General features: G+C 44.9%; 1 protein-coding gene across 1 annotated transcript in view; it reads right to left on the bottom strand.

Moving 5' to 3' along the window:
* GGA3 (golgi associated, gamma adaptin ear containing, ARF binding protein 3) overlaps window positions 1–24,817 on the bottom strand; it is a 51,274-nt gene that overhangs the window by 19,247 nt on the left and 7,210 nt on the right. Inside the window, exons 2-7 of the mRNA XM_040331205.1 lie at window positions 20,158–20,242; window positions 17,420–17,495; window positions 12,931–13,029; window positions 7,842–7,965; window positions 292–395; window positions 124–204 (exon numbers count right to left, since the gene is read on the bottom strand). Of these exons, the coding sequence (XP_040187139.1) occupies window positions 124–204; window positions 292–395; window positions 7,842–7,965; window positions 12,931–13,029; window positions 17,420–17,495; window positions 20,158–20,242 (569 nt within the window). The remainder of the gene's footprint in view (window positions 1–123; window positions 205–291; window positions 396–7,841; window positions 7,966–12,930; window positions 13,030–17,419; window positions 17,496–20,157; window positions 20,243–24,817) is intronic.

Genomic DNA, 24,817 nt, shown 5'->3' with positions numbered 1-24,817 from the left:
CTGAGGTTCCGCTGTATACCAGTAACATGACTTCAATGTAACACAGAATTGTTGCTACTTTTATACATGCTATATAATTGTGTAAGTAATGTCTTACTGAGGGATCAGTAGGTGTTCACTCACCTCTTTTACCATGGATTTAATCAACTTGTTGGCTTCCTGCAGGTCATCTGGATTCTTACTTTTCAGCAATCTTGCCAACAACTGAAATAGCAATATAAACATACTGTGTTAGGAAAATCTGAAAAAGACAAAAGAGAAAAAAAAATACACACAAATACTTTTTATTACCTTAGATCTCTCATCATCATCAAAAATTGGATTTTTAGGGCGGACTGGAGGTGATGGGATCAAAGTGTGGTCCACTGGGATTACTGGGTCTGACAGAACAATACCTGGCATAGGGAACCAAAGTGGAATACAGTTGAAACATCAGTTTAAAGCCTTTAGGTAAAATTCAAAGTGTTTATATTGACATTATTATTATTTTTATACTAATATGCAGATTAGTGTATGTGAATTTGGGGCATAATCTCTATTGGTGGCCAGATTTAACCCATTAATCTCTCACACCTGTATACCCCTTATGTTCACTTTTCGAGCCTATGGTTTTGACAATCCATACATACAACATTTTTTAAAGACAAACAAGTCTTTCTTTTACCAATAATGTCCTGCAAAAAAGATTTAATTTTCTATGCAATCTATAGATAAAAAAACTAAAAATTAAAAAAAAAAATGTAATTCTTTTAAAACTAGTGTTACTGTAAAAAGAAAAAGGTGCACATTGTATTCTATAAACTGTCCAAATAATAAAAGTATGTTTTAGGTACAAATCACTGTGAAAATATTATACAAAATAGCTTCCCTTTTCATTTTCTCATCCTACCCCCCTCTTCCCAGTTCTCTTCCCCAACAAGTACATCCCCCCATTTTGATTGGTTATTTGTAATTTTTCTCTTATAAAGAGAGTTTACACACAGCTCTCCCCGTTCTTCAGCTCCGTGGATCGATCGCGGGACTCCAGCGGTGAACAGGTCCGCGGGTCCCGTGGCCAAGGTCACGGAGCGTCGGACCGGGTCATGGGTGCGCGCCCGCGGCTGGGCACCTAAAGGTACCCAGCCGTGCCATTCTGCCGACGTATATCTGCAGGAGGCGGTCCTTAAGTGGTACATCCTTGGTCTACATGCCTTTTCATGACAATCTGTAATATCATTTGTATGCTTTGTAGTGTACACTTTTTAATTTTTTTTACTAAAAAACAAAATTAAAGAGTTTTAAAATAGAAAGGCTTTTCTAAAAATGTTGATGATTTTTTTTTACTTTGACAGTAAAAAAAAAAAAATAGCAAAAAAATTATTAACAAGGGCTTAAAGGGTTTATGTTGAAGTTTTTAAGGCATATCTCCTACACCCAAACTCAGGATCTAGTGAATAGATAAGAAAGATGCCATACACAACAAGGGGAAGGGGGTATCTAAATGACTAGAAACAACAAATGATTGGCCCTTTGGTAAGTGTAATGCATTTCCATTGTTTAGTGCATGGAAAACAAACTCCACATTAATGTCTGTAAAGCAGCACAACACAGACCCAACTAGTATCTTTATTCAGTAGCATTCCAAGGAAAATCCGACAAAATGTTTCACCTAAATATCTTGTAATGACAGTTCACATCTGCCAAGGTTCCCATCTGTAAATGTACATAGCTTACTCATGCAGAAAGTATTACATGTTTGTGCTAACAATCTTTACATCAGTATAGCAATTCTAGAAAATAATCTCTAATTACCGTATTTATCGGCGTATACCGTGCACTTTTTTCCCCTTAAAATAAGGGGAAAATCGTGGGTGCGCGATATACGCCGATACCCGCGCTGAGTTTGAACTGCGCCGCCGACATATACCGAGCGCAGTACACTCGGGTACATTCGGCCAGGCTCGGCTTTGCTCGCGGTCACGCTCTGTGATGCCTCCTAGCCTTTGTGCGTAAGAAGCCGGGCGTGCCCGAGTGTACTGCGCTCGGTATATGTCGGCGGCACAGTTTAAACTCAGTGCGGGAAGCGGGGATTCGACACCGAGGCCGCCGGGCAAGACACCGACGAGGGGCATTCAAACTGTAAGTATTTTTTTTTTCTGAAATTTTCCTTACAGGTTGGGGGTGCGCGCTATACGCGGGTGCGCGCAATACCCCGATAAATACGGTATATCATCTCAATTATCTAACCAAGGTTGGAAAATTAAAGACAATATATAAAGTATAAAAAATAGGATTTTTTGTACTCACTGTAAAATCCTTTTCTCTGACGTCCATGGATGGACACAGCTCCATAAATCTTGACAAGTGGGTTATGTTCCTGTTCACAGAGTTAAATAGCCCCACCCAGGGGGCGGTCCCTCCAGACATAACACTCCTCCCTGTATGCAGCCTCAGTTTGTAACAAGCAGTACAAACCTAAAAAGGATGGGTGGGTGCTGTGTCCGTCCATGGACGACAGAGAAAAGGATTTTACGGTGAGTACAAAAAATCCTATTTTCTCTTATCGTCCATGGACGGACACAGCTCCTTAAATCTTGACAAGTGGGATGTCCCCAAGCAGTGTCAAAAACGAGGGGTGGGAACAGTACCAGTAAAACCAATTTAACTTCACCCCAAAAACAAGCAGAGCTCCTCAACAGAGGAGTTGTAACTTTAACCAGCCGCCTGCAAAACCTTGCGGACGAAAGAAGCATCAGGAGATGCACTCACATCAACCTTGTAAAAATTTGGAAAAAGTGAACGGATGACCAAGTCACCGCCTTGCACACCTGTGAGACAGATGCTTGATGTCGGAAAACCCAGGAAGCACCAATTGCCCTGGTCGAAAATGCCGTGACTGGAAAGGGGGCGTCCGCCCCCTAAGAGCATAGGCCTGCATGATGGTCTGCCTGATCCACCGAGAAATGGTGGCTGACGAGACTGCCAGGCCCCTTTTGTGGACCCGACACTGACACAAAAAGTGAGTCAGATCTCCGAAACTGAGCCGTAGCAGGCAGGTACACCCGCAAAGCGTGTACCACGCCTAAAGAATGAAGCGCAGCCTCCTTAGGATGCGCCGACCGAGGACATAAGGATGGAAGAACAAAGTCCTCATTCAGGTGAAAGGCCGAAACCACCTTCGGAAGAAAGGAAGGTTGTGGGCGCACCACTGCCCTATCCATATGGAGGATCAAGTATGGCGATTTGCTAAGCAAGGCCGCCAACACAGAAACCCTTCTGACAGAAGTAATGGCCACCAAAAAGGCCACCTTCAGAGATAGTGTCAAGAGAGGAATCTCTCTGAAGTTTACAAAAGGATGGTTCCTGAAGAACCGAGAGCACCAGAGTCAAAACTCATGGGGGAAGAGGTGGGTCAAGAGGAGGGAAGTCATGACGAAACCCCTTGCACAAAGGGTACCCACCAGAGAATGGGCTGCCAAAGGCCACTGAAAAGACACAGTCAAGGCTAAAATCTGCCCCTAACCGGTGCTTAAGGCAATTTCCAGACCCACTTCAAGCTGTAAAAAAAGCAGGACCCTGGACACCGGCGGCACCCCATCTTTTTGTACAAAGAGATGATGGCCTTCCAGGTGCGATGGTAGATCTTTCTGGAAGAAGACTACCGTGCCCTCAGCATGGTTGAGATGACCGAGTCAGACAGACCCGGTATCTTAAAACCTGGCTTCCAATTGCGCACAAAAAAAGACCAAGCCCTCAGAGGAAACCTCTGCTGCACCAGGCAGCATAAGGGAGTTCCATACAGCGCACTGACAAGTGCTCTGCACACATGTATTTGGAGTGTGGGAGGAAACCGGAATACCCGGAGAAAACCCACGCAGACAAAGGGAGAGAGCATGCAATCTTCAGTCCGGACTCGAACCCGTGACTCTCCTGCTGCCAGGTGAGGGAGTTAACCACTACACCACCGTGATGCCCATACCAACCCAAGTGAGGAGTCCCCCTCAGAAGGAAGGTTCTGGTCCACATACACAGACAATACAGAACCAGGGACGTGACAGCCAGGTCCCAGTCTGTGACAGAGCAGTCCCTAGGGGATGGTGGGGGGAGGGGGCACTATTTAACCCCCCTTAACACCAGCATGCCGCTCCAACAAAGTGTCCATGAACCGCAGGTGCAGGAGCTCTAGCAGCCACCTCTGGCATGTTTTGAGAGGAAGAACCAGAAACTGACTCCATTAGACAGCTCTCAGGGACCCATTTCAGACCTGGAGAAATCTCACCCTCCATGCTATGCTGACCGGGGGTTACCCAGGGGACTCACCAATCACCGGAGTAGACCGTTCAGCGCCACTGCCTACCCTCAAAACACAGCGTGTGCTTGTGAGGAGAAATAAAGCCGCTCAAAACATGATGAGGAGATCTGTGCTGCACGCTGATAAGCTTAGCACTAGAGGCAAAATCACCTCCAAAATGACCGCCGGACGCCTCAGAGCAGGAACGGCCACAGAAACATGGCCGCCCGCAATAGTAAACTGTGCCATAGCGCGGCCACAACAAAATGGCCACCAATGGGAATTCCTAATGGAAGCAGCAGGCTACAAAATAATGGCGCTGGCCCCGAGAAAATGGCGGCAAAATGCCGCAACGTGACTGAGAAGGCCCAAGGAGGCCCTTCCACGCAAATTTACCCCCACAGAAAAAAACACAGGCCAGACACCCCACAGCCCCCTGGGAAAATGAGCCCCCCCCCCCCACAGGTCCACCCCAGCAGCAATATACAGCAGAGGGAAATATGACAAAGAGCAGGGAAGGGAGGATAGGAGGACCCCCGAACCCCAGGAATGCGCAGCCGTACCAACCCGCCTAAGTGGGAGGGACTGTACTTACCCGTCCACGCGAGGACCCACTGACGCAGTCCACTGTGAGTGAGACAACACCACAGCCCAGTCATATGTGGACCTCGGAGCAAAAGCTCACCGGCAACCCCAGGAGTCATGGGGTGTGTCGTGGTAGACCCAGCCTCTTTGCAAAGGTGTGCTCACGCTCGCTGGCCGGACTGAGGAGACTACAAGGATCTATATTATCCAGCCAGTCTCTTAGCCGACAGTTGATAAAGGATTCTTTCATGAAAAAAATAAAATAAAATAACATTTTCCTCAGGGCGCTGGGCCCAAAGGGAGCCATACGTCCTTCTCCTTTGCTAGGCAGAAAGAAACTGAGGTCGCATACTGCAGGGAGGAGGGTTATGTCTGGAGGGACCGCCCCCGGGGCTGTTCAACTCTGTTAAAGTAACATGTATTTAATTATCTAACATGTTTCTGCCTAGTCCTCTCCTGTGAACAGGAACATAACCCACTTGTCAAGATTTAAGGAGCTGTGTCCGTCCACGGACGATAAGAGAAACCTTTTTTTTAGCTTTGGTTAAAATGCAGAAACACTTGACAGTTTTTATTGCTGTCTGTTCTGCCTCTATTTGTCCTGTATACCATTATCATTGAAGGTGAAAGTAAAAGAAAATACCACATTTTGGGTTGTCCCCAGAAAAGAAATACAGGAAAAATCTTCCAATGGGGAACCTAGTTTTGGTGACCTGGGGGTTCCCAAAGAATTCCCAAAATTTTCAGAGATTTCCTCTCACTTCCTGTTTGGCTATGGGACAGGAAGTGAAGGGAAATCTCTGCAATGTCCCCAGATGGTGCAAAAAATCTTAAAGGGGTTATAACTCCTCCTTGCTCAATCCAAAAAAAAAAAAAAAACATTTTGATTATAGTTCTACTTTAAGCTAAATATATTAGTAAAATAGCTACTTCATTTCATTTTGTAATGCTGGCTAGTGATACAGTGAGTGAAAGGTAAGCAAACCTGTTACTTTGCGTGGTTAGGGATTTAACGTGGTTATAAACTCAGAAGGCTTTTTACCTTAAAGTGGAGGTTCCATCAAAAAAACTATTTTGCTTTAAACTGTAGCTTACGACTAAAAAAGAAAAAAAAAAGAAGATTTTTTTTTTTACTCATCTGGAAATGCCTGTTGCTATGCGGTCCCACGAAATCTGCCTTTGAAACCACCTAGGATTCTGACATCATCTCCCTCTAATGCTCCTGGGAAATGTGTGTCATCATTTCCCAGGATGCAGTGCGCTGTCTAATTATCACTCCCCATCCAAGACTTCCAGGAAGTAAATGCCTGTAGGCTTCACAATGCCCACAAGCAAAATGACAACGGTGTAGATATAGTTTTAAAACTATCTTTTTTGAATATCTATGCGGATCGGCGGCGGATTGTATAATAGGAAGTGACCAGATTTATATTATAAAAACGCAGGATGAAAGGACATACATTTAAAAAATGCTAATTGTGATTGGAACTCCGCTTTAACGTTTTTTCTGCATTAAGGTAAAAAAATCTTTCAATACCTGTTCCCCCCATCCTATACACTTACCTGAGTTCTCTCTTAATCCAGCCCTGTGTTCGTCTGCAGCAGCACTGGTCTGTGTTCATATTATCACAACACAGATTGAGAGCCATTGGCTCCTGCAACTGTCAGTCAAACCCTGGCCGGCATGGCCGAGTCCCACTGTGTGTGTTTTTGGAGATATACAGCCCTGTTGGGAGTGCACCCATGTGTTGGGGGCACCCCCAGGGAAGGAGAATTGGCCAGCACTGGTGGGGATTCCAGAAGAGGAGGTAAGGAGATGCCTTAAACAGGTAACTATATCTTTTTAAAACATAAAAAAAATAAAAACATAGCCTTTACAATAACTTTAACTGAACACAAAGGCCCATGTGTACTAGACCTTATGCATGCCTAAGATCCTTTAGTATCTATAACAGAGAAACTGTTAAAACTATGCTTACTGCAATCTAAGCCGCAGGCACAGATTTTAGACCTTAACTATATGGTGGGTCATCACAGGCTTCTAATATTTGTATATTGGCGGTAAGAATATAGGGCCAGATTCACAGAGCAAGTACGCCGGCGTATCTACTGATACGGCGGCGTACTTTAAAATTTCCTGCGTCGTATCTTTAGTTTGAATCCTCAAACCAAGATACGACGGCTTCTGGGTTCGATCCGACAGGCGTACGTTCGTAGGTGCAATACTTTGGCGCCCGCTGGGTGGAGTTTGCGTCGTTTTCCGCATTGGGTATGCAAATTAGGGATTTACGACGATCCACGAACGTGCGCGCGGCCGTCGCATTTTCTAACGTCGTCTGTAGTCGGCTTTTTCCGGCGTATAGTTAAAGCTGGTATTTTGCGGCGTATAGATAGACTTGCCATGTTAAGTATGGCCGTCGTTCCCGCGTCGAAATTCGTTTTTTTTTTTTTTTTGCGTAAGTCGTCCGTGAATAGTGATGGACGTAACTCACGTCTAAGTTCAAAAAATGACGTCGTTGCGACGTCATTTCGCGCAAAGCACGGCGGGAAATTTCTGGACGACGCATGCGCAGTTCATTCGGCGCGGGGATGCGCTTCATTTAAATGAAACCCGCCGTTTTGAATTCCGCCGCCAGAAATACACTACGCCGCAAAATCTTTGTGGATTTGAAAGTACGCCAGGTAAGGTACGGCGGCGTAGCGTATCTCTGATACGCGCCGCAAGTGTAATTGTATGTGGATCTGGCCCATAATATTTCCTTTATTTCAATGTCCTCAGAATAGCCACTATTGTCAGCATCAGTTATATAATTTATTATCTAGAGATCCAACAAGGAACAGGCATCAAGTAAAGGAACAACAAATAAATACGTTTAGGTGGTTTAGATTTGTCAGATGAATGAAAGCTGGTCTGTGATTGGCTGCTGTAGATTACTGCAACTTGCTGTTTTCTGCACCATGTTACAAAGCAAGCTGAACACTATACCTTGCCTTTTCAGCATCTGATAGGCATCCTTTATTTTGTTCTCTTCAGGAAGAGCCACTGTCCAACTATACAAAAGGCCCACCACTTTGCTCTTCACTTTCTCCGACACTCTGTCTCCTAAGTACTGAAATAAGAAACCAGGTTAGGAAGATTAATATCAGATACTTCTTTTCATATCTGTGGCTGTTCATCATAAACAGAGAAACCAGTATACTATAGATCAATTGCCAAACACTGACATTTTATCATAAAGTAAGAACTGTCCAGCCCTTTACAACTGCAGGCTTTGTTTAAAACTCCAAGCTAATTTATTATTTTCTTAAAGCGGAGCTCCACCCTAAAGTGGAACGCCCGCTGATCGGAACCCCCCCCCCCTCCGGTGTCACATTTGACACCTTTCAGGGGGGAGGGGGGGTGCAGATACCTGTCTAAAGACAGGTATTTGCACCCACTTCCAGCCACAGACTGTGGGCAGGACGTCACCTCCCGTCCCCCCGTTGTGTTCTGGGAACACTCGGCTCCCAGAGCACAGCGGGAGCCAGTCAGCAGGCGCAGCGTGACTCGCGCATGCGCCGTAGGGAATCGGGTAGTGAAGCCGGAGCGCTTCACTTCCTGGTTCCCTCACCGAGGATGGCGGGGGGGGGGGCAGCAGAGTGACGAGCGATCGCTTGTCCTCTGCTGTGGACGGCGCTGGACTCCAGGACAGGTAAGTGTGCCGATATTAAAAGTCAGCAGCTGCAGTATTTGTAGCTGCTGGCTTTTAATATTTTTTTTTCAGCGGAGCTCCGCTTTAAATAGCCCCACAGGCTGTGTTAACAAAAAAGCGTCTGGTTGCAATACTAATCTTTATTTAAAAACTGTTCCCCAGTACTTCTTCTTGGCCACAAGATGTCCTCAGTCTTCCAGGTTGTTTAATGCCCAGTGTCAGTCAGCCTAAAAGACCAAAGACTCTATTGTGAATGCTGGGTGTCATGGGCATCACAGATCCCTTCATTCAAGTGTATTAGGCCAGGTTCACATCTGTGCAGTGCTTTTTTTCCGGGTCATGTTTATGCGCATGCTTTAGCCATGTTTTCAGGTGCGCTGCCATTAAACTTTATTAGAATGCACTGCACTTTCAGGAAAACGTTCTAATAGAGTTTATTGCCAGTGCACCTAAAAAACGCATCTAGAACGTGCAGAAAAACACGACGCAGAAAAACATACCACAGAGATGTGAACCTGGCCTTAAAGCAAAGAGTGGTGCTGACAACCTCACACCATCATTATGGAGAACTGATCCTGTCCTGAAGGGCTGAAGGGGAATAAGCACATCACATGACCATACTGTACCAAAATAATTAAACAAGCACAGCAGATTAATTGTATCATACAACGATCTAAATAAAGAACTTTATGAACTTTTTCCTTATACACGTTTCTTGATTTAAATGCATGGAATATATGCTTACAATCTGTATCAGTAATATTGCACATTTATATTAAGTGGGCTTGTTTCCATGGGGCCAAATTTATGTGTATCTCCCAATGTTCTGGGAGCGTGCCGCACAGCGTGCTCCCAGCACAAAGACCGGGATTTTTCACAAGAACCCCAGAGCCCGTACCAAAATCCGGAATGGCCGATTCCAGGTCACCCGATCACTGTGTAGCCTCTGATAGGCTACCATGGTGATCAGTCACTGTAAAGCCTGCCCCTGTGTTTTTCTCTCTCTGTGAATGGAGGAGAGAGATACATTATCTCTCTCTCTCTCTCCTTGCAAACAGAAAAAAAAGTGTGTGTAAAATAATAAATAAACAAAAAATACCTAGATCAAGGTTTGATCTAGGTCAGTGCCAGGGTTAGTGGTTGAATCAAGTGAAGGCCAGGGTCAGTATATTTTGGGCAGGATTTTTTTTTTTTTATTAATATCAGTGTCTGTAAAGCCCTGTACACACGATCGGTTTGTCCGATGAAAACAGACCGATGGACTGTTTTTATCGGACAAACCGTGTGGGCCCCATCGGTTTGTTTTTCATCGGTGAAAAAAAATAGAACATGTTTTACATTTTTCCTATGGATAAAAAAACGATCGTCTGTGTGGAAGTCCATTGGTCAAAAATCCATGCATGCTAAGAATCAAGTAGACGCGTGCTCGGAAGCATTGAACTTCATTTTTCTCAGCACGTTGTAGTGTTTTAATTCACCGTGTTTTGGCACGGTCGGATATTTTACCGATTTGTGTGTAGGCAAGACTGATGAAAGTCAGCTTCATCGGATATCTGACAAAAAAATCCATCGGATTAGATTCCATCAGATATCCGATCGTGTGTACAGGGCTTTAGTATTAATGTCAGTGTGTTTTAGGTAGGAAAAAAAAAATCAAAATGCGCACCATTGTTTCTGGGCTGTACTATGGGTACAAATAACATACACATATGTGGTATTGCAGCAATCGTCAGGAGGAGGAGAATTTATTCTCCCGATTTATTTTGTCAACTATGCAAAGCGGACACAGCCCGCTGTTCTCTATGGGGCAGCTGGATGGAAACAGACTGCCTGTCCATTTCCATCCGATTTGCATCTGATCCGATCTGCTGGATGGATGAGGAACAGTTCCCCATCCGTCTGTTTTTAGTGGAACAGATCCTCTGACATCTGCCACGCCATAGAAAACAATGGGTGGTCCGATCGGGCCTGCCTAAAAAACGCACACAGCAATGGATTTTACATCCTACAGCGAAGAGGCTCTAACCCCTTCACACCTGTAATCTGTATATTAACTTGCTGTCACTGACAGCCTCAGTCTCCACTATGATTTGTCAGCTATGACATAGTGATTACATTTAAGTTTAAAAGAGAAGCTCCAGTCTCTTAAGTGAAAATTAAAAGTCACAGTTTTTGTAGCTGCTGACTTTTAATAAACAGCCACTCACCTGTCCCACGATCCAGCAGTGTTCTCCCCCCTATTCATGTTCTCCCTGTGTCCTCCCTTGTTGGTGCCAGAAACTTTACTAGGGCACCTGGCTGACAGCTTGCGGCTTTACAGCCAGGTGCCCACTGCGAATGCGCGAGTGGCACTGCACTCGTTGACTGGTCCCAAAGTCAGGGAGGGTGGGAAGGAGAACTTCCACTTCCGATCACATAAGGTGATTGAAGCGAAAGAAGGAGCTGGTACCTGTCAAAATTGCGCACCCCTCCCCCACTTCTCCCCAAAAGATCAATTTCACAAACAGGAGTCGGGGAGGAGGCCTTAAAGTGGAATTTCCCCTTTTGGGTGGAGCTCCACTTTAAGTTTTTCGAGCGTTATTCGAGCGAAGCCTCATCTGCAATCCCAATGTGCAGGTAAAGCACCGCTAAGACCCTAATGTTTAAGGGCATTTTTGCAGTGCCTCAGTGTGAAAGGGTATGGCGTTTTTACAGCGCTTTCAATTCATTTCAATGGAGAGGAGCGTTTTTTGGAGTGTTTATTTCAGCGCCCAAAAGCTGCTCCAAAGATGCTGCTTGCAGGACTCAGTGTGAAAGGTCCATTGAGATGCATGGAGAGCATTTTATGAGCGTTTTAATAGCGCTATTTTTAACACTAAAACGCTAAAAAAACGCTTCAGTGTGAAAGGGGTCTAAGGCTTCACACAGAAAATAACGGTCTTAGCTTGCAGAGCCCACTGCAATCTGTAGTTTATTACTGTAATTGTGATACAATTATATAATATAGGACTTTTAATAATAAAAAATGAAATCCAGTGTTCTTCTAATATATATATATATATATATATACAAACACACACCGGCCACTTTAATAGGTACACCTGTTCAATTGCTTGGTAACACAAATTGCAAATCAGCCAATCACATGGCAGCAACTCAATGTATTTAGACATCTAGACGTGGTGAAAGTGACTTGCTGAAGTTCAAACCGAGCATCAGAATGCGGAATAAAGGTGATTTAAGTGATTTTGAATGTGGCATGGTTGTTGGTGCCAGACGGGTTCACACACAACCATCTCTCGAGTTTACAGAGAATGGTCCGAAAAAGAAAAAATATCCAGTGGGCACCAGTTGTTTAGAGGAAAATTCTTTGTTGAGGTCAGATGAAAATGAGCAGACTGCTTCGAGATGATAGAAAGACAACAGTAACTCTAAAAACCACTTGTTACAACCAAGGTATGCAGAATACCATCTCTGAACGCACAACACATCAAACCTTAAACAGATGGGCTACAGCAGCAGACGATCACATCGCGTGCCACTTCTGTCAGCTAAGAACAGAAAACCGAGGCTACAATTCACACAGTGTCACCAACATTGCACAATAGAAGATTGGAAAAACATTGTCTGGTCTGATGAGTCTCAATTTCAGCTGTGACATTCAGATGGAGGGTCAGAATTTGGTGTAAACAACATGAAAGCATGGATCCATCCTGTCTTGTATTAACGGTTCAGGCAGGTGATGGTGTGGGGGATATTTTTTTGCCACACTTTGGGCCCCTTAGAATCAATTGAGCATCGTTTTAATGCCACGGCCTCCCTGAGTATTGTTGATGACCATGTCCATCTCTTTATGACCACAGTGTACCCGTCTTCTGATGGCTCCTCCCAGCAGGATAATGCGCCATGTCACAAAGCTCAAATCATCTCACCACTGGACAATGAGGTCACTGTACTCCAATGGTCTCCACAGTCACCAGATCTCATTCAATAGAGCACCTTTGGGATGAGGTGGAACAGGAGATTGACATCTTGGATGTGCAGCTGACAAATCTGCAGCAACTGTGATGCTATCATGTCACTATGGACCAAAATCTGAGGAATGTTTCCAACACCTTGTTGATTCTATGCCATGAAGAATGAAGGCAGTTCTGAAGACAAAAGGGGGTCCAACCTGGTACTAGGAAGGTGTACCTAATAAAGTGGCCGGTGAGTGTATATATCAGGGATATGCAATTAGCGGACCTCCAGCTATTGCAAAACTACAAGTCCCATCATGCCTCTGTCTGTCAGAGTCTTCCAATGCCTCATGGGAATTGTAGTTCTGCAACAGCTGGAGGTCCGCTACTTGCATATCCCTGGTATACATCATAACCATGGCAGAATCTATTTTATTGAACTTACCTTTGGAGACACAACTTTAATTAACTCATTCAAGAAGCGAAATTTCCCAACCTCACCATGGAATCTTCTCCCACAGTTCTTCATACATGCCTCCAGCACCTTAAGATAAACATTCTGGTAAAGATATCTGTGTACTGTCATAAGCTGTACATAGGCCAACACAATGAGAATATGTAGAACATTTGCACAAGCTGCATAACGTCTGTGTCACTGTCTGCCTGGAGCTATTTGTTAATGCTATCTATGTACTATACTTTGCCCAGACTCATTCAGGGCAAAGTGACAAATTCTCTTGTAAGAGCAACCCCTCACCTACTGATACTTAGCATCCCTGTGCTCCCAGCCATCCCATTCTGAGCCAAAAGTCCAAACCCTGTGTAAGTTCCATGTCAGGTGGCGTTACACACGGTTAACTTCTTCCTACTAACACATTACAGTGTTAAGGCTTGCCAATTGGCAGCTTAGGCCCGAGCAGACATCCTGGTAAGAGGTCATACTTTGTCTTCAATACTTTGACTTACTGACCCAGTCTGTCACTGTGTTGAAGATCCCTAAGGCCTCGTACACACGACCGAACATGTCTGCTGAAACTGGTCCGCAGACCAGTTTCCGCGGACATGTTCGGTCGTCTGTACGGCTGACCGGACCGGATTCCCGGCCTAGCGGACAGGTTTCCAGCGGACAAATGTTTCTTAGCACGCTAAGAAACATGTCCGCTGGAAGCCTGCCTGTCGGACATATCCGATGGTCTGTACGACTCATCGGACATGTCCGCTGGGTCGAAATCCCCCGCATGCGTCGAAGTGATTCGACGCATGCGTGGAAGCATTGAACTTCCTGGGTCGGACACGTCGCCGCGTCATCGTCGCGGCCACGTCAACGCGTTCACTGTCCGCGGGGATTTTGGTCTGATGGTGTGAACAGTCATCAGACCGTTTTCATCGGACAGGTCCGACCGTGTGTACAAGGCCTGAGGCTCAGTCTTTGGCCTCCATCTCTCCGTCTGGCCTCCATTACCGCTATCATGCAGATAATAATTCCCAGATCTTCCTATCTACTCCTGATCTGGCTCCCTCTATCCTATAAACTGTTTCATTTGGCTGTACACCTATTTCTAGATAGATGTCTGACAAACAGCTAAAACTTAAGTTGGCCATTTACCCATAGATTTCTTTCATTCAGCCTGTGGGCTCACCAAAAGAAATTGAACAGATATCTCCATCCACACTAAAGAGTGCAGATAGAGTCATCTCCCACTGTGGGTACTGTATTCTGACAATTATTTACCCATTCAATTTTTTAACTGAAGAATGTCAGGCAGAGTGGTGCAGACAGGACCACCTACTGATTGAATTTCGCTCAGTGTACGGCCAGCCTTATGCCGCGTACACACAACCGTTTTTTTGCGATGTGAAAAATTACATTTTTTTTTACTGTCATTAAAAACGATCGTGTGTGGGCTCCAGAGTATTTTTTGCGACATTAAAAATGGCCATTAAAAATTTAGAACATGCTCTAAATGTTCGCGTTGTTTTTAACGTTGTAAAAAATGGTCGTGTGTGGGCTTTAATGACGTGAAAATAACACGCATGCTCAGAAGCAAGTTATGAGACGGGAGCGCTCGTTTTGGTAAAACTAGCGTTCGTAATGGAGATAGCACATTCATCACGCTGTAACAGACAGAAAAGCGTGAATCGTCTCTCACCAAACTTTTACTAACACAAAATCAGCAAAAGCAGCCCCAAGGGTTGGCGCCATCTGAATGGAACTTCCCATTTTATAGTGGCGTTGTACGTCACCGCGCTTTGCTAGAGCATTTTTTTTTTTAAACGATCGTGTGTAGGCAATCGCATTGAAAAAAACTTTGTTTTTTCTAGACCATTAAAAATGGTCGTGTGTGTACGCGGCATTACACTTGTACATGCAAGTGGAATACTGCTCCCCAAGATGCAAAAAATATTCTTTCAGTTCGGACAAAGCTTCTACTCATACACCATTATATAGAAACATGAACTAATCCAACATGATCATTGACCCCTGCATTACTGTAACATTTCAATTCGATTCCATTATGCAATAAAAAAATATATGATTAAAAATGATTAAAAACATAAGTTGTTATTCCAACAATTGCATTAAAATGTGTTTTGTACTACATAAAAAAAAAACATTTTACAAATTTAGAAATAAAATGCAGCTTTAAAAAGGGATGCATGTAACAAATGCAATTTAGTTTCACAGTATGCCATTAAGTGGCAGAGATGATGATGTACAGCCTGTTATGATATCTAGCTTAACCACTTCAGCCCCGGAGGATTTGGCTGCCAATGACCGGGACATTTTTAGCACTGCATCGCTTTAACTGACAATTGACGTAATTTTTTTCCCCACAAATAGATCTTTCTTTTGATGGTATTTGGTCACCTCTGCGGTTTTTATTTTTTTGCGCTATAAACAAAAAAAGAGTGAAAATTTCGAAAAAAAACAATATTTTTTACTTTTTGCTATAATAAATATCCCCAAAAAGTATATAAAAATTTTTTTTTCCTCAGTTTAGGCCGATATGTTTTCTACATATTTTTGGTAAAAAAAATTGCGATAAGCGTATATTGATTGGTTTGCACAAAAGTTATTGCGTCTACAAAATAGGGGATAGATTTATAGCATTTTTATTATTATTATTTTTTTTATTAGAAATGGCAACTATCTGCGATTTTTATCGTGACTGCGACTGCGGACACATCGGACACTTTTGACGCTATTTTGGGTCCATTGTCATTTATAAAGCGATCAGTTCTATAAAAATGCACTGATTACTGCATATATATAGGCATGGGGCGTGGTCACCGGGTGATATCACCCGGTGACCCCGCCCCTTATGTCGTCACCACCCAGCGCATGATGGGACTGTGACGTCATAAGAGGCCTATATAAATCGTTGCGCACCCGCGCACACAGCATTACAGCGGGAGAGATCGTCGAGTCAACATCGGAAGAAGAGAAGAGGGAAGAAGACCGGGCCGCCGCTAGTAAAAGAGCTGGAAGAAGATAACGGAGGAGCCCGGTAGAAGGCAGAAAGAACCGGAGAGCGGGAGAAGTCAGAAGAAGACCCCCGGAGTCGGAAGAAGAGAAGACCAGGCCATCACTTGTAAAAGAGCTGGAAGAAGATAGCGGAGGAGCCCGGCAGAAGGCAGAAAGAACCGGAGAGAGGGAGAAGAGAGCAGAGAAGTCGGAAAAGACCCCCGAAGTCGGAAGAAGAGAGAAGACCAGGCCACCGCTAGTAAAAGAGCTGGAAGAAGATCGGAGGAGCCCGGCAGAAGGCAGAAAAACCGGAGAGAGGGAGAAGAGAGCAGAGAAGTCGGAAAAGACCCCCGAAGTCGGAAGAAGAGAGAAGACCAGGCCACCGCTAGTAAAAGAGCTGGAAGAAGATAGCGGAGGAGCCCGGCAGAAGGCAGAAAGAACCAGAGAGCGGAGAGGTCGGAAGAAGACCCCCGAAGTCGGAAGAAGACCTCCGGAGCTGCTTAATAAATTACTTTAAAAACCTGTGTAGTGTGTTTTTTTCCCCCCAGGTAAATGGGTAGGGGTATGATGTACCCCATACTCATTCACATAGGATGGGGGGTCGGGATCTGGGGGCCCCCTTATTAAAGGGGGCTCCCGGATTCTGATAAGCCCGCAGACCCCGACAACCAACGGCCAGGGTTGTCGGGAAGAGGCCCTTGTCCTCATCAACATGGCGCCCCACCCCCCCATGTTGAGGGCATGCGGCCAGGTACGGTTCAGGAGGGGGTCCTTTCCTGACCAGGCGGGCTGCGTGTTTGCATAAGGGTCTGGTATGGCTTTCGGGGGGACCCCCACGTTGTTTTTTCGGCGTGGAGTTCCCCCTCATGATTCATACCAAACGCAGCTGACACGGTGCACTGCGATTACCTGCGGTTATGTGCAGATAGCTGCACCAAATCGTTCCTGGACGCAGTCAATTTTATTTTTTCTATCTGCACCAAACCGCATGTAACCAAACCGCAGCTAAACGCAGTGTGTGAATTGTGTGCTTTTAGCTGCGGTAGATAACTTGAGAATCCGCAGCTAAAAGCAGCATTCTATCCATCCGTGTGAAAGGGGCCTCAGAGACGGTTCACACAGGGGCAGCACGACTTGCCGAGCGACTCGGCAAGGCGACCTGCACACGACTTCAGAGGCGACTTGCAAAATGACTTCTGTATTGAAGTCAATGTAAGTCGCCCTGAAGTCGTCCTAAAGTAGTACAGGAACCCTTTTCTAAGTTAGAGCGACTTGAGTCTCTCCTATTAGAACGATTCCAGTACAGAATGGAGCGCGACTTGTCAGGCGGCCAAGTCACCTGACGAGTCGCGCCTGTGTGAACCGGCTCTCATATTGTAACCTTATCAGTTATCAACACAAATTGTGAAACTTTATTTCCTCATGCAGTTTTTGACTGACACAACAAAATTCATGACACAGGACTTACTGTGAGGGCCTGCATAGCTTCCCATTCTTGTGGAGATTGGATTTTGTGAGCCAACAGTCTGACAGCAATCTGTGGCCTAGCAATAGGAAACACTGGTCAATGCAAAAGCAAAACTCCACCAGTCAAATTCAGCAAAAACCATCAATATATTATAACAGTATCATGATTAAAGAAGGCAGTGTAAATTACAGTAGCCTCTTGCAAACAATACGATTTTATCATTATCATCATTATTTAATTACAATGAACTAAACTCTGATTGGCTACTAAGGATTACAATAGGAGTTACCAATGTTTTCAAAACCGTGTTTCTCTAATGTCCATTGAGGCACACAGCTTGAGAGTTTGAGCTCCATCTACAGGAGAAAAGAACACGAGGCACTTAGAAAACTGAAGGCTGCCCCCTAGAGGTGATAACCTCCCCCACCTGCTCAGTATCACTGACTGTCCTTGGCGCAATGGAGGTCTTTTCCTTTTTCATTTTCTACAAGCAGCTACTAGTAGATTCAGGCCAGATATTTGAAAGCCTCTCCAGTTAGTCAATGAGTGCAAGTTTCCCCAGTATAGTAACTATGGCCCGGATTCACAAAGCACTTACGCCGACGTATATCGAGATACGCCTCGTAAGTGCAAATATGCGCCGTCGTATCTATGCTCCGTGCTCACAAACCGAGATACGCCTAAAAATAGGCTTCACCCGACCGACGTAACTTGCCTACGCCAGTGTATCGTGGGCGCATATTTACGCTGGACGCAAGTGGCGCTCCCATTGATTTCCTATTCAAATATGGAAATGAGGAAGATACGTCGATTCACAAACGTACTTGCACCCGGCGCATTATATACGCGGTTTGCGTAAGTCGTACGTCCGCCGTAAAGTTATTCCCCATATAGGAGGCGCAACCCATGCAAAGGTATGGACCAGGGAACACAAGCCGTCGTATCTTATGTCGTTTACGCTGTACGTGAATATTACTAGGCGTAGGTTACTTTCAGGTCGTAGGCAGTGATCCGTCATATCTTAGGGAGTAGTTCCGACGTGATTCTGAGCATGCGCAATGGGATACGTCCACGGGACGGCGCATGCGCCGTTTGTTATTCGTATCTTTATGGCGCTCGGCCCATCATTTGCATGGGGTCACGCCTCATTTGCATGGCTCACGCCCACTTCCACTTACGACGACTTACGCATAGGAAACCCAGCGCAGATTTGGCAGCACTGGCTTTGTGAATCCAGTGCTTGCCTCTCTGCGCTACGTCGGCGTAGCGTATATGAGATACGCTACGGCGGCATAAATATGCGCCGATGTATGTGAATCCGGGCCTATGTGTTTTTCAGCCGGTGCATTGTTGGAAAGGGTCAGGGACTCTTTACCCGCAATAGATTGCGTTTTGCGTGTAATACACTTTAATGGACCCGCAACAAAAATTTGTTGCGCTTTTACATTCATTTAAGTGAATGTAAAAACAAAAAAAGTGTGGAATCCCCTCACCCCAATCCTTACCAAGTCCTTTGCCTCATGACAAACAATTTAAAAAAATGCCATGCCCCCCAAAATCCATACGAGACCCTTATCCAAGCATGCAGCCTGGCAGATCAGGAAAGGGGGGGGGAAACGAGCAAGCACCCCCACCGAACTATACCAGGCCACATACCCTAAAAATGGGGGGTGAGTATTTGTAGGTGCCCCCTTAAAGCACCTTGTTCCCATGTTGGACAAGGGCCTCTTCCCTGGGCGGTGGTTTGCTGGAAGCCCCCCCAAAAAACATCCATACCAGACCCTTATCCGAGCATGCAGCCTGGCAGGTCAGGAAAGGGGGGGACGAGGAAGCCCCCCCCCCGAACCTTACAAGGCCACATGCTCTTAACATGGGGGGTGCTTTGGGGGTCCCAAAGCACAAACCCTTGTTAAAGGGGGTTTCCAGATTCTGATAAGTCTCCCTCCCGCAGACTCCCACAACCACCGACCAGGGTTGAGAGGAAGAGGCTAGTGTCACTAACCTACCTAGCCCTGTAAAGAAGAAACCGCTATACATACCTTTTCTGATGCCACTCCGATCAATCAACTTGGTACATTCAGCCTGCCCATTAATGGTTCAAATCTCAGTTGGTTCAGCAAGAACTAACTGAGATTCGAACCGTGTATGGCCGGCCCAAGTGGGGAATGCTAAAAATCTTTTATGTGCAGAAGATGAGGAGCATATAATCTGTATAATAAATACAAATTATAATACAAGTGACCTGAGAAAAGTGTGTGGGCTGCTCAGGCTCTATAGGGAGGGGGTATGTAGACAGTGCATTCGCAGCTGCTACTAGAGTCCAGACAGGGGATGGAGCCCGTCCTGGCTCCTGCAAAGGTTTAAGAAAGGAAGAGTGACCCCTGGAAGTCGTACATGTGGTGTCCTGCTGCAATAAATAGAGTGGCAACCTCAGCCTGGACTCCGACCAGGCAATGCCCCTAACGCATTTCACTCCGCCCCCAAGCTTAGTCATTAGTCCCCATGACTAAGCTCTGGGGGCGGAGTGAAACGCATTAGGGTACGTGGCCTGATCGGAGCCCAGGCTGAGGTTGCCACTCCATTCATTGCAGCAGGACACCATAGATGTGCGACTTCTAGGGGTCACAATTTCTTTTCTGACATTATTATCACTCCAGAACACAGGATGGGTATCTTCTTTAAAAAATCACCACCACAATCTGCATTCTCATTTTCTTCTTGAAAAATCACACACATACCCCTCAAGCTCTTTATTTATCTGGTCACAGAAACTGATAATGTATTCCCAATCCTCCTGACGGTTACAAGGATTTGTGGCTTTATCTGAAAGAGAAGAGAAGAAAAGTACTACATGAAGTTCCACAACAGACCCATTTGTTATCTTCAGCCTTGGATCCATCACTGAACCCATCTATAGCTACATGTCACCTCTTCTCTATTGTACTGAAATCTATAAATAACATGGCTTGTGACTGACAGATATAGATGGCTTAAGTCTCTAAACCAGTGGTTCTCAACCTTTTAGTGCCGTGACCCCTTGATAAATTTTCCAAAGCTGTGGGGACCCCTAATAGTAAATTTATTTTCGTAGCGTGGGTTGTCAGCACCCAAGGCAAGACAAGTAATTTGCGCCCCTAACCCATGGAAATGTAGCGCTCCCTGAGTCCCCTCCACTCGTACAGTATTAAAACCTCATATGGTACATTTTAGGATGTAACACTCTTTCTCTTTGTTCTTTCCCTTTTATCTCTCACTATCCTAATTTCTCCTTTTTTCCCCCATCCCTCTCTCTAGGCGTCTTTGTTTTTTCTCTTATTCTTTCTCTCCCTTTTTCTTTCCTCTCCCTTCCATGTATTCTCTATTTTTATTATTTCTCTTACTCCTTGGTGGGGGGAATGGGATGAGTGGTGGGGGGAGTTCTGATCAGCCAACTTAGGTGCTCTTGATCAAGGTCATCTGCTGATCTGAGAACTGTAGTGGGGACTTTTAATGGCAATTATAATCATAGGTAGTGTTACCTCCAGCCCCTCCCACCTCACAATCCTCACCAGTCAGCTGACCTCTAGTCTCTGCCCCCAGCCATGCCTTTAACTGAATGGGCGGCTGTGAGGAGTCTGAGTGGGGGGCCGTGGGCTCCAGGAACAGCCCAACTTGGTGTGGTCATAGGCTCCAGAGACAGCCCTGTTGGGCACCCGCAAAAAGGGTGGGAGAGTGGTGCAGGCTTCAGGAACAGCCCAGGATTTGGTGACCCCTGGCAAATCATCATTTGACCCCTGAGGGGGTCCCGACCCCCAGGTTGAGAACCACTGCTCTAAACCATTCTTCTGAGTGATACCTATAAAATTCAAACCTGTCTTAGTAGTTCAAGGGATGTTCAGGAAAAAAATGTATAGCTAGCATAGTCCTACCCATACAAATTTACAATCTAGAGGGATTAGGGGATTAGGGGTGGAAGGGAATAAAGAGTTGAGCTCCTTACCCTGTCACCTCTTTTCTCCTGTGTCAGGAAAACTTGTCAGAAGTGACTCATGCTGATAGCAGAGGAATGAAGCAGCAGACAGAAGTGACACTTGGTGCTCTGGATAGAGACAAGTACACACTACAGAGGGATATGCTTTGTTCATATTTCATGTCTGGGGTTTACTTACAACCACTTTAAGTCAACAGGTACAGAGCAGAAACTAGGTTTACTCTTAAGCAACAAGCCTGGGGACACGGGGATATTGGAGTGTTTCCTATATCATCTGTTATTTCAGAGAGGAAAGAAAAGTCATATGATAGGCTAATTATATTGGTTTTTATTCAAAGTATGTTTATGAGAGAGTAAATTAAAATAGGGACCTCAGCTAGACAATCAGAAACACAGCACAGCTTGTAAGATCAGATTAATAAAAGAATGAGTGATATTGGAAAACAGCTGGTAAAAATTCGCTTTTTTGCGGCATTGGCGCAGTAAAGACTGCAACTTCGCCATGCAGCTCATTTTTGTTCAAGTATCGTTGTATTGTGCTCCTTAGAAACAACCACACCGTCTTTTTCCAGAGCAGCCTGTATTTCTCCTGAGGTTACCTGTGGGTTTTTCTTTGTATCCTGAGCAATTCTTCAGCCAGTTGTGGCTGCAATCTTTCATGGTCTACCTGACCTTGGCTTGGTATCAAGAGATCCCTGAATTTTTCACTTCTTAATAAGTAATTCAACAGTACTGACTGGCATATGCAAGGCTTTTGATTGCATTGTCCATCTTTATAAAGCTCTATTACCCTGTTATGCAGGTCTTTTTATAGTTATTTTCTGCTCCCCATGGCTCAGTATCTAGCCTGCTCAGTGCATCCACATGTGAACTAACAAACTCATTCACTATTTGTACACAGACACTAAATGTAATTTAAAAAGCCACAGATGTGGGAAATGAACCTTTAATTGCCAATTTAAAGCGGAGGTTCACCCATAGCCAACACCTTTTCCCCTTAGATTCATGCTCGTTTTGTCTAGGGGAATCGGCTAGTTGTTTTAAAATATGAGCTGTACTTACCGTTTACGAGATGCATCTTCTCCGCCGCTTCCGGGTATGGGCTGCAGGACTGGGCGTTCCTTCTTGATTGACAGTCTTCCGAGAGGCTTCCGACGGTCGCATCCATCGCGTCACGATTTTCCGAAAGAAGCCGAACGTTGGTGCGCAGGCGCAGTATAGAGCCGCACCGACGTTCGGCTTCTTTCGGCTACGAGTGACGCGATGGATGCGACCGTCGGAAGCCTCTCGGAAGACTGTCAATCAAGAAGGAACGCCCATTCCCGAAGACCCATACCCGGAAGCGACGGAGAAGATGCATCTCGAAAACGGATAAGTACGGATCATATTTTAAAACAAATAGCCGATTCCCCTAGACAAAACGAGCATGAAGCTAAGGGGAAAATAGAAAAAAAAAACGAATTGGGTGAACTCCCGCTTTAACCCGTGTGTGTCACCTTCTGTGTCTGTACCGAGGGCAAACATTCCAGGGTATGTAAACTTTTGATCAGGGTCATTTGGGTGATTCCTGTTATCATTATGATTTAAAAGGGAGACAAACAACTATGTGATAATAAATGGCTTTATATGATCACTATCATTAAAGTGGATGTAAACCCAATTCATGAAATTTGACCTGGGCACATATATCTGACGTGTTTTGTTATCTCTCTTCAAAGAGCTAAGTCCCGTAGCTCTCTCCTGAACCGTTCCTCTGTTATCAGCCTGATAACTCCTGACAAATTCTCTGACACATCAGATAAAATTTCACAGCAGCCTGAAATTTCTGTGAGGGGAGGTTGCTATAAATAGATTAGCAGGCAGCTGGCCCTGTTACAAAACACCTCTGATAGTCTCTATGATGAGAGGGGGTGTGTGTCTTTCCTCCAATCAGCAATGTTAGCTATCTTGGCTGTATGCCGAGACATCACACTCTGTTAAACAGGAAGAGAAAATTTCCTAACACAATCTGAATTTTTTAAACAGTATATAAATGTGAAGACAGCATATATACAAGTAAAACTTATGTAGGGAGATTTGGTTCATCCCTGTGTATCATCTGAGGCTGTCCACTTCACTGGGTGTATGGAGGGTTTACATCTACTTTAAATAAAAGCCCTTTTTTGGCATGATCAGTCATGTTTTCAATATCAATGCCAGAATTGTCACAATTTCTGCCAGGATGTGCAAACTTGTGAGCACAACTGTATATTGATCCAAGCTAAAACAATATATCTATTAAAGAAAAATAAATCCCTGGAATTGAGATTTAATTCCAGTGTGGCAGAGTTGAGATTTGTATAACGTTTTAGCCGGCTATATTTCTGGATTTACCTTTTACTTTGAGATGTGCTTTTCATTGAAGGTAACCTTGGCATATGCATTTCTTCATCCTATACGTCTAGGTTTGTGACATATTTTATTTAACTAATCTCAACAACCATAAACATATCAAATAACTTTGTATGACACTTGTAATATAAGGCTGTTGTACACTAGAATGTGGGTATCATTCCTCCTGGTACCCCCATGCCCACTCTTTCCCCTTTATTTCTGGCATTCCATTCCATCTCACCATAGCCCTACCAAGTATTTCCTGTCTGATCCTCGCCCCGTGTATCTTTTCTAGTTAATGTATTGGTATTTTAAAGTTTAACACCTTTACATACCTCCTTCCTAGAGAATCGATCCCAGACAGTGAAACTAGGAGCCTTCACTTCGGGAAGCACGTACAATTACACACCGAGTCCCTCAAGGATCACCCCTGTCGCCTGTGCTCTTCAATATTTACCTCCGCCCGCTCCTCAAAATCATCAGCAAACAGGACCTGCTCTATCACTCCTACGCCGATGACACTCAACTCTACCTTTGCATCGCCTGAAAAAAAAGACCAATACCACGCACTAGAAAATTGCCTCGTATTGATCAATAATTGGATGACGGAGAGCTCCCTCAAACTTAATGGATCCAAAACAGAACTTCTCTTTCTCCACGCAAACCGAAAAGAAAAACTCTAGGGGCCAGATTCAGGTAGATCGGCGCATCTTTGTGCCGGCGTAGCGCATCTCATATGCGCTACGCCAACGTAACTCTGAGAGGCAAGAGCAGTATTCACAAAGCACTCGCTCCCTACGTTGCGCCAGCGTAACGTAAATTGGCCGGCGTAAGCCCGCCCAATTCAAAGTAGGAAGGTAGTGGGCATGATACATTTAAATTAACCGTGACCCCATGCAAATGAAGGGCCTAACGAACGGCGCATGCGCCATCCCGTGGACGCTTCCCAGTGCGCATGCTCAGAATCACGTCTGATCGAAAGCCTAAGATACGTCGAATCACTGAACGTAACCTACGCCCAGCCCTATTCACGTAGTCCTACGTAAACAACGTAA

The sequence above is a fragment of the Rana temporaria genome, chromosome 12 (genome assembly GCF_905171775.1).
Source record: "Rana temporaria chromosome 12, aRanTem1.1, whole genome shotgun sequence".
Classification (NCBI taxonomy): Eukaryota; Metazoa; Chordata; class Amphibia; order Anura; family Ranidae; genus Rana; species Rana temporaria.
This window is presented reverse-complemented; position numbering and strand designations above follow the sequence as displayed.